Genomic DNA, 17,899 nt, shown 5'->3' on the forward strand with positions numbered 1-17,899 from the left:
GAGGCCTACCTCCATATTCTCATCTGTAAGTAGTATAACAGGTTCTTGCATTTCTTGTTTTGAGGTCAGCATTGACCTCTTTTTCCAAGGTAATGGCCTTCCTACACAGAAAGGGGGTGATGGTTCACTTCTGTCTGCAAGATTGGCTAATCAGAGCCAAGTCAGAGCAGGACTGCAGACAGGCTACAACCATGGTGGTACAAATGTGAGTGATCAAGGCTTTAGGTTAGGTGATCAATTTGATGAAGAGCATCATAAGAACATAAGAAGTTGCCTCCACTGGGTCAGACCGAGGTCCATCTCGCCCAGCGGTCCGCTCCCGCGGCGGCCCATCAGGTCTGCGACCTGTGAAGTGGTTTCTGACCACTTCTATAACCTACCTCAAGTTCTATCTGTACCTCTCTATCCCCTTATCCTCCAGGAACCTATCCAAACCCTTCTTGAATCCTTGTACAGAGTTCTGGCCTATCACTTCCTCCGGAAGCGCGTTCCATGTGTCTACCACCCTCTGTGTAAAAAAGAATTTTCTAGCATTTGTTCTAAACCTGTCCCCTTTCAATTTCTCCGAGTGACCCCTAGTGCTTGTGGCTCCTCTCAGTTTGAAGAATCTGTCCTTATTTACTCTCTCTATGCCCCTAAGGATTTTGAAGGTTTCTATCATGTCCCCTCTAAGTCTCCTCTTCTCCAGGGAGAACATCCCCAGCATTTTTAACCTGTCAGCGTATGGAAAATTTTCCATACCTTTTATCAGCTTAGTCGCCCTCCTCTGCACTCCCTCGAGTACCGCCATGTCCTTCTTGAGGTACGGCGACCAGTATTGAACACAGTACTCCAGGTGCGGGCGCACCATTGCGCGATACAGCGGCATGATGACTTCCTTCGTCCGGGTCGTGATACCCTTTTTGATGATGCCCAGCATTCTGTTTGCTTTCTTTGAGGCTGTCGCACATTGCACCGATGGTTTCAGTGATGAGTCGACCATCACCCCCAGGTCCCTTTCCAGGTTACTCACCCCTAGCAGTGTTCCCCCCATTTTGTAGTTGAACATCGGGTTCTTTTTCCCTACATGCATGACCTTGCATTTCTCTACGTTAAAACTCATTTGCCACTTTTTTGCCCAGTCTTCCAGTCTCGTTAGGTCCCTTTGTAGGTCTTCGCAGTCTTCCGTGTTTCTAACCCTGCTGCAGAGTTTGGTGTCATCAGCAAATTTGATAACCTCACATTTTGTCCCCGTCTCCAGATCGTTAATAAATATATTGAATAGTAGAGGTCCCAGCACCGACCCCTGCGGAACTCCGCTCGTGACCCATTGCCAATCTGAGTATTAGCCCTTGACTCCAACCCTCTGTTTCCTGCCCGCTAGCCAGTGTTTGATCCATCGGTAGATATCCCCTTGCACCCCGTGGTTCCACAGTTTTTTAAGTAGCCGTTCGTGAGGTACCTTGTCGAAGGCTTTTTGGAAGTCAAGGTAAATGATGTCTATGGATTCACCCTTATCCATCTGACTGTTTATTCCCTCAAAGAAGTACAGCAAGTTCGTGAGGCACGACCTTCCCTTGCAGAAGCCATGCTGGCTCGCCTTCAGTTGTCCATTGTTTTCTATGTGTTCGCAGATTGTGTCCTTTACCATTGCTTCCATCATCTTTCCAGGAACCGAGGTCAAGCTCACAGGCCTGTAGTTTCCCGGGTCACCCCTTTTAAGCGTGACATTTGCTATTTTCCAGTCCTCTGGGATCTCCCCAGTTTTTAGGGAGAGGTTACATATTTGGCGAAGTGTCTCTGCTATTTCGTTTTTCAGTTCTTTTAGTACCCTTGGGTGGATGCCATCCGGGCCTGGTGATTTGTCGCACTTTAGTCTGTCTATCTGTCTGTGGACATCCTCTATGCTTACCTCTAGTTGTACCAGCCTTTCGTTGTGTTCTCCGTTTATAATCACCTCGGGTTCTGGGATATTGGATGTGTCCTCTCTGGTGAAGACCGACGAGAAGAATTTGTTTAACCTTTCAGCTATCTCTTTTTCCTCCTTTATCGCTCCTTTCCTGTCTCCGTCGTCCAGTGGTCCCACTTCCTCTCTGGCTGGTTGTTTCCCTTTCACATACCTGAAGAAGGGTTTGAAGTTTCTTGCTTCTCCTGCTAGTCTTTCCTCATATTCTCTCTTTGCCTTCCTGACCTCTCTATGACATTCTTTCTGGTGTCTTTTGTGTTCTTCCTGGTTTTCCTTTGTTGGATCCTTTTTCCATTTCTTGAAGGATGGTTTCTTGTCGCTTATCGCCTTTTTAACCGCAGATGTTAACCATGCTGGGTTTCTAGTTCGATTTTTCTTTTTGCACCCTTTCCTAAACCTTGGGACGCACAGGTCTTGTGCCTCGAGCACTATGCCTTTAAGCAGTGTCCAGGCTTCCTTTACGGTCTTCACCTTCCCTGAGTTGCTGCTGAGCTTTTTTCCTACCATTTTCCTCATGTCCTTGTAGTTTCCCTTTCTGAAGTTGAGTGCTGTCGTTTTGGTTCTTTTCACCTTTGATGTTCCCATGTTTAATTTGTACTGGATCATGTTGTGATCACTGTTCCCTAATAGTGCTATTACCACCACTTCCTTTGCGGGTCCTTCTAGCCCGTTGAGGATTAGGTCTAGAGTGGCATCCCCTCGCGTTGGTTCTGCGACCAGCTGCTCCATGAAACAGTCCCTTATCGCCTCTAGGAATTTAGTTTCTCTCGTGCAGTTTGAGTGCCCAATGTCCCAGTCTATTCCCGGATAGTTGAAATCCCCCATAACTACCACCCTTCCACCTTTGCACACCTGCCTCAGTTCGGCCTCCAGTTCCAGGTCGTTTGCTTCTGACTGTCCTGGTGGGCGATAGTACAATCCCAATTTGATGTCAGCTCCTACCCCTCCTGTTAACTTCACCCATAGTGACTCCAGACTGTCTGCCCTTGTTGTTGTTTCTGTTCTTGATGAAGGAATGGAGTCCTTTATATACAGTGCTATTCCTCCCTCCTTTTTGTGTGCTCTGTCCTTCCTGTAGAGTTTATACCCTGGAAGGGCCACATCCCATTTGTTGTCCTCTGTCCACCATGTCTCTGTGATTCCTATTATGTCTATGTCCTTATTTCCGGCTATAACTTCTAGCTCCCCCATTTTAGTCCTTAGGCTCCTAGCATTTGTATATAGGCAATTTAAGTCCCAGTTTGTTACCTTTTCTTTTGGATCATCCTGATCCCTTCCTAGTCTCTTGAATATCTAGGGCAGGGATAGGGAACTCCGGTCCTCGAGAGCCATATTCCAGTTGGGTTTTCAGGATTTCCCCAATGAATATGCATGAGATCTATTTGCATGCATATTCATTGGGGAAATCCTGAAAACCCGACTGGAATACGGCTCTCGAGGACCGGAGTTCCCTACCCCTGATCTAGGGGCTTGCTTCTACACCAGGTAAGGCCAGGAAAGGGTATCCAGACATTTGAAGTGCAGTGAGTGCCTAAGGTCTGGGACTATCTTCAGCTTCTGAAGTTCATGGTGGCCACGCTCACTTTAGTGCCTTCAGCAAGGGTACATATGAGATCTCTGCAGAAGTCCCTCCTGACCCATTGGTCACCTCAGTTGAACAATTACAAGATCCTTCTGGAATTTCTTTGGATGGTTGGGGACCCCTTGTACTGATACTTTCTCACACATCTACTGGATGGATCTGAAACAACCCCAATGAGATAATGATTTATTTGGATGTTCACAGCCAGGACCAAGTCTTTGAGGGCCACTAGTCTCCTCAGAAGGCAGCATGGTTGATTATTCATCTCCAAACTAGAGTGATCAGGCTAGTTTTGGTGCAGTTTTCAAGAGGTACCTTTGAAGTCCAAACAGGGATCACCTGGATAAGGGAAGTGTTCATCTCAATATATTTGCTTAATGGTCTCTTAGTACTGAAAGGGATTTGAGTGCATTTGACAAGGGTCCATGCTGCTTCCTGGTCAAAAGATAGGTTGTTTTCACCAGTAGAGATCGCTAAGCAGCCATCTTGTCATCCTTGCAGTAGTTCATAAAGCACTACAAGTCATATGCAGTTCTGGGAAGATTCTTCCCTTGGGCTGGCAGTCCTAAAGGTATCCTTTGCTCCCTCCATCCCAGTCTGAGATAATAAAGACAAATTTTATTCTTACCTGATAATTTTCTTTCCTTGAGTTATGCTAGATCATTCCAAGGCCCACCATGGAAGACAGGGGCTGCCAGTGATGTGGGTTATCCCATCCTTATGGCGATCAGTTAAATTCTTAAAAAGCCTTCTTTGAGCCATCCATTGCTAGTTGGAAGTAGAGGAGGAGGGATTGAATGGAAAGTTCAAAGTGTTGAGTACTTGATGGTTTTAGTTTTTTTGTTTTCTTCCTCTTGCCTTGGTTTTGACTTTGGTATACTGGCTAGTTCAGGTCTGCATGATATTACTGGAACCTGTATACTGTGTTCTTATCTGCTGATAGGGGTACATAAACCTATGTGTTTGGACTGGTCTTCCAGTACTCGGGGAAAAGAAATTACCAGGTAAGAATAAATTTCTCCACAGTAAAGGTTGGTGGTTGATCAGAACAGTGGTTGGTGTGAGGTGGTGAGGAGTCAAGAGGTTGAGGTGATAGCTCATTAGAGGCAAGGCTTAGACATTCAGGATTAGAAGAGGCAGACTGGGGGATGGAGGACTGTCAGAAATGGAGGCTAATGCTAGATGGCTTTCATCCCAGGAACTTGAGTCACTGCTGTGTATTTGTGCTTCTTCGCTTCTATGAAAACCTTCATCTCAAGCAGGTAAAGTGACCACTTGGAAGCTCACACTGAGCCTTGGTTTTACAGCCACACTTTCTCCTATCCCAGGGGGTAGGAGAGGGCAGTCTTCCTCGTCTGGTTTTATCCTGGCAGCATAAAGAAATCCCTAAATCACAGGTGTATTGGTGGGTGGTGATGAGAGAGGGGTTACTGTACATGGCTGGAGCTGGGATAGTTCCTCTTCAAAGGAGCCATGAACATGTATGGTAAAGTGATGATAGAGTGATCTCCAGCAGGCTTAGGCCCTGCACGTGGAGATAGGGCAAAACCCCTGCAGATTCAGGCCTTGTGCATGAATATAGAACGAAATTCCCACAGAATGTGACACGAATACTTGAATCCTGAACATATAGCATCCTATGGCACAGGTTCCAAAGACGCTGCCTCTCGGGACAGTTTTCAGGGCTGCTTGTACATGCTGTTTGTAAAATTGTATTGGTAAGTAATTGGTGCACTGCAGGAAGCAAGGAGTCTTATGGGTGTATGTGGAAGTCTTTAGTTTTCTTCCTCTGTTGCCTTGGTTTTGACTGTATTTTTAATGTGTACTTAAGGAATTGTATACCAATGACGTTAGAATTAATGGAATAATCATACTTAAAAAAAAAAAAGGAAAACCTCTCGTAGGCGCATCCTATGCCTTTTTTGCTGACCTGATTCATTAGAAGAATTGAATCCTTAACACAGTTGTGTTGATTTTGTGCTGCCTTTTGGCTATCTGTGCAAACAATTCTACTCAGAGATGTAATAGATCAAAATATCATCTAATGATGTAATAAATCCATGTATCATTAATATCCCATATGTTGGTGATATAATACTCATCTCTTAAAACAGTGACTCAAATTTTCTTCTGTTGTGACACACCTGACCACAATGTCCACTTCTATGGTCCAGGCTGCAAGGCCTACCAGCATATGGAGACTAAGAAAACCTGACTTTGAAACTGTATAAGATCTCTGTGCAATTCCTTACCAGCCACCTGACGACAAAGTTCAAGTTTTTCGTTTTTGATAAAATCGCATTTTTTTTCAAAGATTACAAAGCGATGAACCATAAATAATTTTCAAATAAGGGAGACATACAGTATAGGGATGGACAGACATGTTCTTCGTAGGGAAGTCAGGGAAGAACTACAATTTGATATAGAAAAGAGAACAAATAAGGATAAAGCAATAGGAGTTATGTTCTATTAGATCTCTTAGGAATAGGACAGTCTGCAACTGAACAAAGAAATAAAACCTAAATAATTTCATTGTTGTTGACAGTAATACAGATACCGTGACATAACTATCAGGTGGAAGAGAGGGATAGACCAGAGGCCCGAATCATCTCTGGTTGGGCCTGGTTATAGGAGTAGAGAAGTTTCTAACTTCCTGGTTTTAAATTCTGCTGCACACATGGCTGTGGAAGAAAGCACAAGGGTGTTGCTATCTGTCAAGTTTTTGGTGACACCAGTTGAGAAGCACTGCCTTAAAATGACAGTCCACACAGCGGGAGATTGGCGCCTGATATTGCCACGCCCCTCCCCCCCCAGCGCGCGCAGCACCTTCCACCCGCTGCTTGTGCCAGCCTTGGCTCCCTTCCGACGTTATGTCTTGGTCCCGTGACCAAGAAGTGACATCTGAAGGGAACCGACGTCGGCATGAGCAGCAAGCGGCAGACGCTGCTTGCGCCAGTGAATATTTAAAGAGGTACGCGGGGGGGGGGGGGCAGAGAGATGCCGGTTCCCCTCCCCCGTGAAGATGGCACCTGGGGCGATCCGCCCTCCACCTTACTACACCACTGAGTCCACTTAAGTTTACCAGGGGAGTCTATTCTTTGCCCACCCTAAATTTTCCTTAAAATCTAAGTCCTATTACTCTATGTACAAATATTGTCTGACACTATCACTTACTGATATTTAGGGAGGAATTTTCACACTGCAGTGTAATTTTCAAAGGGAAAATCCTTATAGTTTCCTTTGAAGAAGCACTAATAAAAGAAGAAATAGCTAAGAAGAAAAAATAAAAAAATTTAAATTGAATCAGGTTGGGCAGACTGGATAGACCATTCGGGTCTTTATTTGCCGTCATCTACTATGTTACTAACAACAGTACAACACTGTAGCAAAAACTTGTGCCTTCAGTACCAGTAAATTTGGCCTCACGGACAATCGATGATTTCCAAAACCAGCAACTTTGTAACTCTTTAAAGTTTCTAATGTTTGTATCAATTTTCTTAAAACATTGTATCAATTGCACTTAGCTTAGATCTTCCTCTGTTTTCATACGGCACCTTTTCTTTTTTCTGCTTGGTTTAAGTAAGCTGCTACTACGTTGTCATCAACCGACGCGGCCTGCGTTTCGCGGAGTTCCTTTTACTTCTGCTGCATTTTTTTTTTTTACTTTTCCTCTTTGCTGGTTCTTTCAAACCGCTTTGATAGCAATATCTTCTTTTCTTTTTTAAAAAAAACTTTTTTTTTTTTTTAACTCAAACTGGTTGAGAGAACTGGCAAAGAGGAAAAGTTAAAAAAAAAAAAAATATTGCTGCCAGACAACTTCCCTGTTATTATATTGTTACATTGCTGCAGAAGATCAAAAAGACTGAGTTTCTAAAGATAAATGATTACAAATAAGCAAAAAAAGATAATAAAGAATATAACAAAAAAAAAAATAAAAATAATATAATAGACTTAAGGGGTTCTTTTTTTTGCCTATGACCTGAGTTATTCACAATTAAAACCCGAATTGGATAAAAAGCTCCATATTCTGAGGCTTTTTTTTTTTGTACCCCGCAAGCAATACATAGCTACAAATTCAATGCCAAGTATTTTCTTTAATATAAAAAAGTGAGGTAGCACTTTAAATAAAGTAAATAAAAAATGAAGAAGTAGATAAAAGAATTTATCTTTCTACCTTCTCTATACCTTTCATGATCTTGAAAGTCTCTATCATGTCTCCTCTGAGTCTCCGCTTTTTCAAAGGCTGGGGCTCTTCTCCCTGGAAAAGCGCAGACTCAGAGGAGACATAATAGAGACTTTCAAGATCATGAAAGGTATAGAGAAGGTAGAAAGGGACAGATTCTTCAGCCTATTGGGAACCACAAGAACAAGGGGGCACCCGGAGTAATTGAAAGGGGACAGGTTTAGAACCAACGCTAGGAAATTATTTTTCACTCAGAGGGTGGTGGACACCTGGAATGCGCTTCCAGAGGCTGTAATAGGACAGAGTACCCTACCGGGCTTCAAGGAAGGTTTGGATAAATTCCTGAAGGACACGGGGGTTGAGGGATACAGATAGAGGTAGAGATAAGTTGTGAAAGGGCTTACAGAGAAGGACAAGGGGATTAAAAGGGCTTAGACGCCGGTCACCTTACAAGGCCATGGACCTGATGGGCCGCCGCGGGAGCGGACTGCTGGGCGCGATGGACCTCTGGTCTGACCCAGTGGAGGCAACTTCTTATGTTCTTAATAATAATAACAGTTTATATACCACAGGACCGTAAAATTGTATGCGATTTTCAATAGTTAAAAAATGCTACAAATTAAGTCAAACTTACAAAGATTAAGAACTAGTAACTGAGAGCTCTAAAGATCAATTATTGTGTAATAAGATTAAACAAATCAGCTACCTAAGTACGTCAGGAACAGATATGTTTTTAGGTGTCTCCTAAATTCCCCATAAGTGTTAGTAAGCAGATCTTTACCCCATAATGCTGCCTGATATGAAAGAAGGGCCATAGAACATCGTGATTTAATAGCAGTGGGGGATATTTATTTGTATCATGTCGATGTCAAGAAAACAGCCACGGGGGAGTTAGTATTCTAATTTGTGACTCCCAATATTGGCTGCCTGGCACCTGCAAAAAGCTATTATACAAGTCTCAAACTCAGGTGTTCTCAGTTCACATCTGCTGGTAGGTATGCATAAGCCAAGCATCAGCCTATGGACCAGTCTAGAGGGCCCAAAGGAAAGAAAATGAGCAGGTAAGATCTAATCCTTTCATCCACCAGTCTTTTCTTCATTCTGACATTTCTCTCTCGGTTTCCTCTGCAGTGCACATGTAGTTCGAATGTTTGCACAAGATTGAGAACGGCTCTTCATTGCATCAAAAGCAGTTTCTTATTATAAAGATCTTAATAGTCTCCTTTACGAGATACAGTAGTTCTCAGTGAAAGCAGATTTATATATTTAAAATGTTTCTACCCTGCTTACTCCTAAGCAACTCACAGCTTCCTCTTATCTTGATTTTAGAAAACATAAAAACTCAATTATTCAATAGACTGGCAACCTAATGCATCTTATTATTTACTTATAATTTTTATCCCATTTTTAAATCGTTTGTATCTTCCCCCTGTAAGCTTTTAACTTTGCCGAAATTTTAGATGATTTCAATTTTAAATATCTATTTGTACTGTATGTATAATGATTGATGTTTTGTTTTTTTTTTTTAATAATTTTTATTCATTTTCAAATTTTACATAAAGTGTACAAAATATTGAAATACAATTAATGAATACACAATATCACTTTTATATCTAATACATAATATTCTGAACATATTTTTATCCCTTCTCCCTCCCCCCACCCTTCTAGTGCTTTTTAATCATTCATTACATATTGTATATCATATTATAGCATATGATGTAAAAATTATTTTCACTACCCACCCCTCCATGTGTGTCACAAAGAAGATGTTGAAAAGAAGAAGAGAAATCCTATTATTTATTCATTATAATATTTTGTCAATGGTTGATTGATGTGAACCGCCTAGAACTCCCAGGTATGGCGGTATAGAAAAATAAACTATTATTATTAAAACAAACACAATAAATAAAAATGTTCATATTCAGTAAGGCCCAGATTCTGTAACTTGCTATTGTCGACGGCCTCTTTTAAAAGCGGCTGACGAGTGAGTGTCAATCACGCGACAGCGCAGAGAATCATGCCTCGGGGAAATGTAGGTGAGCGTTTTCCTGGCTTACAGTCCCGGTACCTACGTATTATGCGAGTCGCATCTCCTTAGGCGCTTCGGGCTGCCTAATGCCGCTTTTGTCAATAGACACACCCCCAGTGGTGTTAGCCAGCCTAACGGACGTACAGAGGTGCGATTCTGGCACTGATTTTGTAGGCGCCTTGAAACTCAGTTATAAACATCGTTTCAACAGTGTTTTTACCGAGTTGGGGTGCCTGCTGGTGCTTTAAAAAAAAAAAAAAATGGCGCCTTTTAGAGAATCCGGGCCTTATGTTTTTCTTTGTATAACAAATCAAATAGCACTGTAGAAATAAGTCTTTCATGCCTTCTTAAACTGCAGCCATCTTGCTCTTTAAGCATAAATATCCTGGAAACTTATTCCAAAGCAGTGGTTCTACTACTGAAACTGTAGCTGCTTTAGTTTCTGCATAAAGTTGTTCCGGAAAGCTGCCCTGTGTTCCCAGATCTCTAATGCACCTTCACGACTTGTGACAAATATAAGGGCACAGAAAGACAGATGGTTCGACAAAGGAGCGTTAACGTCTTATACACTTCTGATTTGAGGATTTAGGATTCATGACTTCGGTTATTCGTGAGTTTCTAAACCAGAACTACCCCCGCCTCCCGGACCTCTCCACACCTTACCTGATGGTCTAGAGGTGAAGTGGAGCAGAAGCGATCGTCCTACGCTCCTGCCCCGTGCAGAGCCGTCCACAAAAATGACTGCCGTGAGTTCCCATGGTCTCACAAGACTACAGCGGGGGAACTCATGGCGGCCATTTTTGTGGACGGCTCTGCACAGGGCAGGAGCGTAGGACGATAGCTTCTTCACCGCTAGACCACCAGGTAGGGTGTGGAGAGGTCCGGGAGGGAGGCAAGGGATGGGTCAGAGCCGGTCCTAAAAGTTATTCATGTTTTTTCAATATTCGTGGGCCGGCTCTGCCCCTAACTCAAACGAACATTGAGGAGAAATTCTGTACCATATTGGTAGCCAATGCAGTGGTGTAGTAAGGGAGGGGTATGGTCCATCCTGGGCACGGTGGCGGCACCCCTCCGCTCCTGCCCGCCTGTTCGGCCGCTCCTCTTCATGCAGCACGCACACCCCTTGCCTTCCCCCATACTTTTTTTTGCGTGAAGTTGTTGCCTGTCGGCATCGGCACTCTCTCTGATGTCACTTCTGGGACCCATGCCTAGGAAGTGACATGAAAGGGTGAGTCAACACCAACGTGAGCAACATGCTGCCTACGCCAGAGAAGTTATAAGGGAAAGGGAAGGGGTCGCGTGCGTAGCAGAGAGCGGGGCTGGGGTGCCACTGAATCAATGCGACTGTTTTTACCCATAAGATAATACGTTTGTTTACCACATCCCAAAATTAGCCAAGCAGCAGAATTTTGACTCGCCTGCAAAGCTTTACAATGTCTTTTTGCAAGGCATTGTAATAATCCAATTCTGTACTACCGTATGAAAATCAGAAGTAATCGGTATAGCATCTCCTTGAGCAAATGGAGATAGGTTCAGTAGATGGACCCATAAGAACATAGGACCTCACAAGGGCTGCTGTGGTATCTGATTATGGAGATATAATGAAGATGAGGAATGGGGGACCTGATCTACCGCTCCTTCATTCGAGGGTCACAAATAGTTCTTCCTTGCTGCAGCATTGTAGCATCTCACAGAAACTGGCAATGGCCAAGCTTACGAGGGGGTGCCGAAAAGTTCTCAGCTCAACCAAGAAAGGATTGACACGCAGCCATGAAACTTACAAAGTTATTCCATATGTTCACCCCTAAGTTCATCACACTTGGCACATCCTGTCTGAACTTTCTATAGCCCTTCCAAAAAATACTCCAATGTCTGGTCACTGAAATACTGCTCCACTGCTGCAATCGCCTCCGAATCACTTGCAAATTGTCACCCTTTCAAACCCTTTTTAAGGTTGGGAAAACAGAAAATAGTCAGATGGAGCAAGATCTGGTGAGCAGGGTGGATGGTCTATGTACTGAAACTCCAACTGCATTAAAAAACATAATTTTGCCAGCCTTGTGAAGCAGGTGCATCTTCTTGCAAAAAGAAAACTCCTCTCTGCAGCTTCCCCCTCCTTTTTTCTTTCAATGCCTCCTTTAATCGGCACAGCAAGTTACAGTTTATTCTGCATTAGCTGTTTGGCCCTTTGGAAGATAGTCATTAGAACACTTTCCTGATCCCAGAACACCATGGCCATGGCTTTTCCTGCTGACTTTTGCTTTTTGAATTTCCTTGGCCTTTGAGAACCCAAGTGCTGCCACTGCACGGACTGTGTTGTTTTGTCTCGGGATCATAGTGCTGCAATCATGTTTCATCAACAGTAACTAATCGTATCTAAAAAGTTGGCACCAGCTCATTGAAAATACTAAAAAAAAATCAACTTGGAAGTGTCCAATTGATGTCGTTTCTTGTCAGCATTCAAACATTTGAGCACCCACTTGGCTGACAGCTTCTGCATAACCAGCTGCTCATGGATTATGCACCCAGCTCATTCCCTGGATATCTGTAATGTCTAAGCAATTGTTTTAGCCAATATATGCTGATCTGCCCAAATCGGGTCATGAGCGTGGTCAACAATTTCAGGAGTTGATACCATGTGAGTCCCTCCCAGCCCTCGCTGCATCTTCAGTCTCGTTCACCGTGCTGAAAGTTTGCACACCACTTCTTCACTGTGGCGTATGATGGGCATTTGTCACTCAATGTAACATGGTAATTGACAGCAGATAAAGATCTGAGTGGTCCATCCAGTCTGCCCTGTAATCACATGCATTATAATTTCATGATTAAATTAAAATGTCTCTCTTCTTTTTTTAATTTCTGGGCCATAGACCTTGGCAGTCTACCTGGTACTGTCCTTAGGTTCCAGCTACTGAAGTTCCCATTGAAGCTCACGCCAGCCTATTCAAACCATCTCCTTTTCACAGTACATTCATAGATTTCTTTTGGAGTTTTCTTCTGCAGGAATAGGAAGTTCAGGATGGCTCAAAGTTCCACAGGTGAAAATTTCATACTTTTCGTTAACAGGGCTCAATCAGTGATCTGAAGCAATATTAAAACATAGCACTACGATTCAGCAAATTGGCACGTTGCAAAATAAAATAGCAATCTTTTCATTGGCAGTTGAAAAATAATGCTCAGAATTTAAGAAGTTGGTTGGGCTGAGAACGTTTCAGCACCCCCGCATAATGGTCAACTTTTGTCAACAGTGTATTTGCACTGAGTGCTTGACCTTTGCAATTTCTACCTCAAGACCTCTGACTACTTATCATATGCCTCTCTGTAGCATTCTTACTGCTGTCATTTGGACCTTTGACCTGTGCTGTTGCTTTGTGCCTTTGACGCTGACTTGATGATAACGTGTGTAGCATTCTTGCTCTTTTCCTCTCGTTTTTTGATTTCTGTTTTTGTCTCTTGCGTCCGGTTTTAGTTCCTGAAACTAAAGAAGTGGTGAGCCACAAGTACAAGACACCAATGGTAAGTTCAAGATAATGTCCCATGCTCTGCTCTGTTCTCCACCGGGAGCCTGGTTTCCATGCTTTTTCTCTTTGAGGAGGTTCTTCCATAAGACAACTCCCTGCAGAGGAGTCCCTTTCAAACTTTGGTTCTAGTTGGGGGGGGGGGGAACGACACATTCCATTCCCCTCCCTCCAGTAATATTCTGCAGAGGACCGTCTAAACCAGTGATTCCCAACCCTGCTGGAGGACCACCAGCCAGTCAGGTTTTCTGAATAGCCCTAATGAATATGCATGGAGCACATTTGCATGCCTGTCACCTCCATTATATGCAAGTCTCTCTCAGGCATATTCATTAGGCCTATCCACAGGACGGTTGGTTGGTTGCTTGAATGACTAAAAATGTCTCTCTCTTTTCTTACAACTTTCAGGCCCATGAGATCTGCTACTCTGTGTTGTGTCTCTTCTCTTATGTGGCTGCAATTCGTGGAAAAGAAGCAGAAATGAAGAGTAAACCTCCGCGGCCAGTTTCCAGCTGATTTCCTGTTAAGCGACCATCTCCCCACTTTTCTCCCACGGAGTGTGGTATAATCCTGCATTGACTCCTGGAGATCTCTCATTTTGTCTCGCTGTGCTACTGGAGTAGCTGTCGCTCAGAAGATTGCTATTTGTGTTTCTCTCTTGAGTGCTTGACCTGTGTGATCCTCAATTCTCTTTAGACTCCTTTCCAAGACTTCCCAGCCACACAGTGGTTAGAACTAGAGTCTGCAGGTGTGACCTCAAGTCAGCAAGGATTCTGTGATGGGTCAAGTAGATGCTGGTAACATCTGTACAAATGGAAAATAACAGGTCCTCCTGAAGAGGATCCACAAGCATTGATATCTGTAAGGTGGTTTTTTGTGTTTTTTTTTTTTAATTTTGGTTTGTCTTACTCTGGTCTTTGTTTCTCTGTTTCTTTTTATACTTTCTGCACTTGGTCACCCAAGGCCACATCTCATCAAACAGAAGCTGCTTCCACAATGACTAATTTTATGGGCAAACAAGGAAATGGATGAACTAATGCACAATTTAAAACTTACTTTGCACATACTGTTGACATTGCTTGAGGGTAGAGGAGGAAAAAAAGAGCTCTTAGCATCTCAGTACTGTTTCCGCTGGGGCAGTGGTTTAGCCAGACAGTATTTTTTGGATGGAGGCCAACAGGTATCATGGGTGAGCACTAAGCACCCCCTTCCTCTATCCTCCCTTCTGTTCCCCCCCCCTCTTCTCCCCCCTCCATGGGAAAAAAAAAATTAAAATGCCTTGGATGGCCAGGATTCCTAAGATTCAGCAGCTGAAGAAATTCGAAGCCCAGAGTCAACTAAAATGCAGCAGCACTTTGAGCCCCTAGTGCAACAAGGTTCACGTGAAAACAGCATGCGGTTCTGGCATCAGCACTTTGAACTGCTCATGGTTGATCTTTGGTTGACTCAGAAGCAGGCTCCAGATGTCTGCAGCTGGTGAGGCTTGTGTGTGGTTGGGTGGGGGGAAGTTGGTACTTCTTAACCCTGCTCTTGGGGCACATCCAGCCAGCAGGTTTTCAGGTTGTCCACAATGAATGTACATAAGAGAAATTTGCATACTAGGAAGTAGTGCATGCAAATTATCTCATGCATACTCATTGTGGATATCCTGAAAATGCGGCTGGGTTTGTCCTGACGACTGGCTTGAAAAGTGCTGTCCAAGATCCTTTCCAAGTTTCTCCTATCTAGTGTGTTAATTTTTCTAAATAAACTGAAGGGAGACACCTAGACTCAATTTTTCCCACTGAAGACAACATAGAACTGTTGCCTTTTTATTTTTCCAACTACATAAAATTGAGTCAGTGCACATAAGATATATATATATATATATATATATATATACACAACACACACATACAAACAGATACCAAAATGCAGTTAGACTGTTAATTTACTGATGTCACACACATGGAGAACCAAAACGGTTCATAGACATAATCGTGGAAGACAAAGGCGCGCGCCAAAGAAAATTACTGTTTTTAGGGGCTCCGACGGGGGGTTTTGTTGTGGAGCCCCCCCCACTTTACTTAATACAGATCGTGGCGGCGTTGTGGGGGGGGTTGTAACCCCCCACATTTTACTGGAAACTTAACTTTTTCCCTAAAAACAGGGAAAAAGTGAAGCTTTCAGTAAAATGTGGGGGGTTACAACCCCCCAAACCCCCCACAATGCCCCCACAACGCGGCGCGATCTGTATTAAGTAAAGTGGGGGGGTTCCCCCCCACACACCCCCGTCGGAGCCCCTAAAAACAGTAATTTTCTTTGGTGCGTGCCTCCGCACTGCGCTCAATTGTCTGTGCACGCCTTTGTCCCGGCGCGCTTTTGACCTGACACCACCAAAACCATGCCGGCAAATACATTAACACAGACTGATTAACAGAAGCCATTGTATAGTCATAGTAGATAAATTTTAGGTTTATGAGAATGGAAGAGAAAGTGAAAACAGTATCTGGCTCTTCAGAAACGTGTATCTCTGTGTTTACCCTCAATTTGCATCCTTTGATGTGAACACTTTTCAATGTGTTCTGAATTCTGTGGCCCCGCCTTTAAATAAGATAATGTATGTCTATAGCAATTGTATGTGAAACTCTTGGGTTGAAGTATTGAGGTGTTTTTGTGGCTCCTCATTCCTTTACCTTGTATATGTATAACTACTAGGCCCTTCAAGCTACTATCTCAAGATGTATTCTGCTAAAATAGCTCTGAACCACCAGGTCAATGTGATCGTAACATTACCAGATATGGAAGCAAATCAGGGCAAGAGGTTAACTGTTTCTTGGGATAAACTCGGAGACCGATCTTCTGAGAGTGATTTGTGAGTGGTCGATGTTCCTGAGGATGAACTCCAAGATGGAGCCTCGCTTATTCATGAATACTAGTTGGTGTATAAAAATGGGCTCAGATGGATCTCCTGAGAGCAATTTGTAAATAGTTGAGGTCCATGAGGAAGAACTCGGAGATGGATCTCTTGTTTTAGCCGAGACAGCGATTTTAGTGAAAATAAAGTTCTAAGTGTAAATATTTGCTGATGCAGAGCTTCTGTGAGCTGTTTTTCTGCAACATGACAGTGATCTTGCAAAAATATTTTGTTATTTTTTTTGTGAGCTGAATGAGAGGCATCCCACTAAGTTTGCTGCATTCAGATTGGGTCAGAGAAAGCTGTAAATATTCTGGTGTTATGTCTATTTATAGAAAACTGTACAGGTATTTAAATGTGAGACTAAAAATGTAAGAATAAAGCTGTCATTCCACCACTCTGGTATTTTTGCCTCTTCATGCGTCTTCATTTCTTTTCAAAGCATGCTATTTTGTCATTTGATGCCAGACACAAGAGTCTGAACTAAGTGTAATCTCCTCTTTCCCAGTTTCATTGCATAACTCTAAATACCTGATCCAGAACAATATTCTGATATGTCTCAACATGTGGGAGATCAAATCTGTCAAAATGTGTTGTCCCGATAACTGCAATTAGATAGCATGCTCTCCCTGCTGCCTGGTCTCGGCATAGAGCTTTGAGTAAGGAAAAGCTACTGTCCCTCCTCTAATAGAAAGCAACAAAATCAATTGAAATATTAACAAAATGGACCTCAAAATCCTAAGGATAAAACTCTCAAAGTCGAAAGACTGAGAAACGAAGGGATCCCTATAGCAGAGTCGGTCTAGAGCAGGGGTCTCAAAGTCCCTCCTTGAGGGCCGCAATCCAGTCGGGTTTTCAGGATTTCCCCAATGAATATGCATGAGATCTATGTGCATGCACTGCTTTCAATGCATATTCATTGGGGAAATCCTGAAAACCTGACTGGATTGCGGCCCTCGAGGATGGACTTTGAGATCCCTGGTCTAGAGGAAGGCTACTAAAATGGTGTGTGGTCTTCGTGATAAGGCGTATGGGGATAGACTTAAAGATCTCAATCTGTATACTTTGGAGGAAAGGCGGGAGAGGGGAGATATGATAGAGACGTTTAAATGCCTACGTGATATAAATGCGCATGAGGGCATAGGATGAAGTTAAGAGGTGATAGGTTAAGGAAAGTGTAGATGCATGGAACAGTGTTCCGGTAGAGGTGGTGGAGACAGAGACTGTATCTGAATTCAAGAAAGCCTGGGACAGGCATGTGGGATCTTGAGCGAGGAAGAGAGAATGGTTACTGAAGATGGACAGCCTGGATGGCCCATTTGGCTTTTAACTGCCATCATGTTTCTATGTAAGGCAACCATCTTTGTTGTACTAGTTCTGAAATTTATTTTAAACAGTAGGGACATCTGATGCCACACTGCCAGATCTTGGGCAGTTTGGAAAGCCATTTTTCCAAGTGTTGGAAAATTGTGCTGTTGTTTGGCTAAAAATGTGGAAAATCAGAAAATGCTGATCATAATGAAGTTACCCCAGACAAAGATATAACAACTTGGATTACACAGCTCATACGCCAAGATTTTGGCTCTCTGGAAGCCAGTGATGAAGTACCTTCTGCCTGGCCATGGGGGACACTGGGAGGTGTTACAGCGATAGCAGTATTAATAGTGGTAAATGCAGTATGTGCCAGGCTCGCCTGTTAGCACTGCCACCTACTTAAGGTTCCTCTCCCATCCCCCTCCCCTT

The 17,899-nt window shown here is 43.3% G+C and overlaps 1 protein-coding gene across 8 annotated transcripts in view; it reads left to right on the plus strand.

The window, feature by feature from the left end:
• MADD (MAP kinase activating death domain) overlaps window positions 1–15,161 on the plus strand; it is a 122,307-nt gene extending 107,146 nt beyond the window's left edge. For all 8 annotated transcript variants that reach the window (XM_033928650.1, XM_033928649.1, XM_033928652.1 and 5 more), the window contains 2 exons: window positions 13,212–13,258; window positions 13,669–15,161. In XM_033928650.1, the coding sequence (XP_033784541.1) occupies window positions 13,212–13,258; window positions 13,669–13,776 (155 nt within the window). In that variant the 3' untranslated portion in view covers window positions 13,777–15,161. The remainder of the gene's footprint in view (window positions 1–13,211; window positions 13,259–13,668) is intronic.
• Window positions 15,162–17,899: the final 2,738 nt, after the last annotated feature.

The sequence above is a fragment of the Geotrypetes seraphini genome, chromosome 19 (assembly GCF_902459505.1).
Source record: "Geotrypetes seraphini chromosome 19, aGeoSer1.1, whole genome shotgun sequence".
NCBI lineage: Eukaryota > Metazoa > Chordata > Amphibia > Gymnophiona > Dermophiidae > Geotrypetes > Geotrypetes seraphini.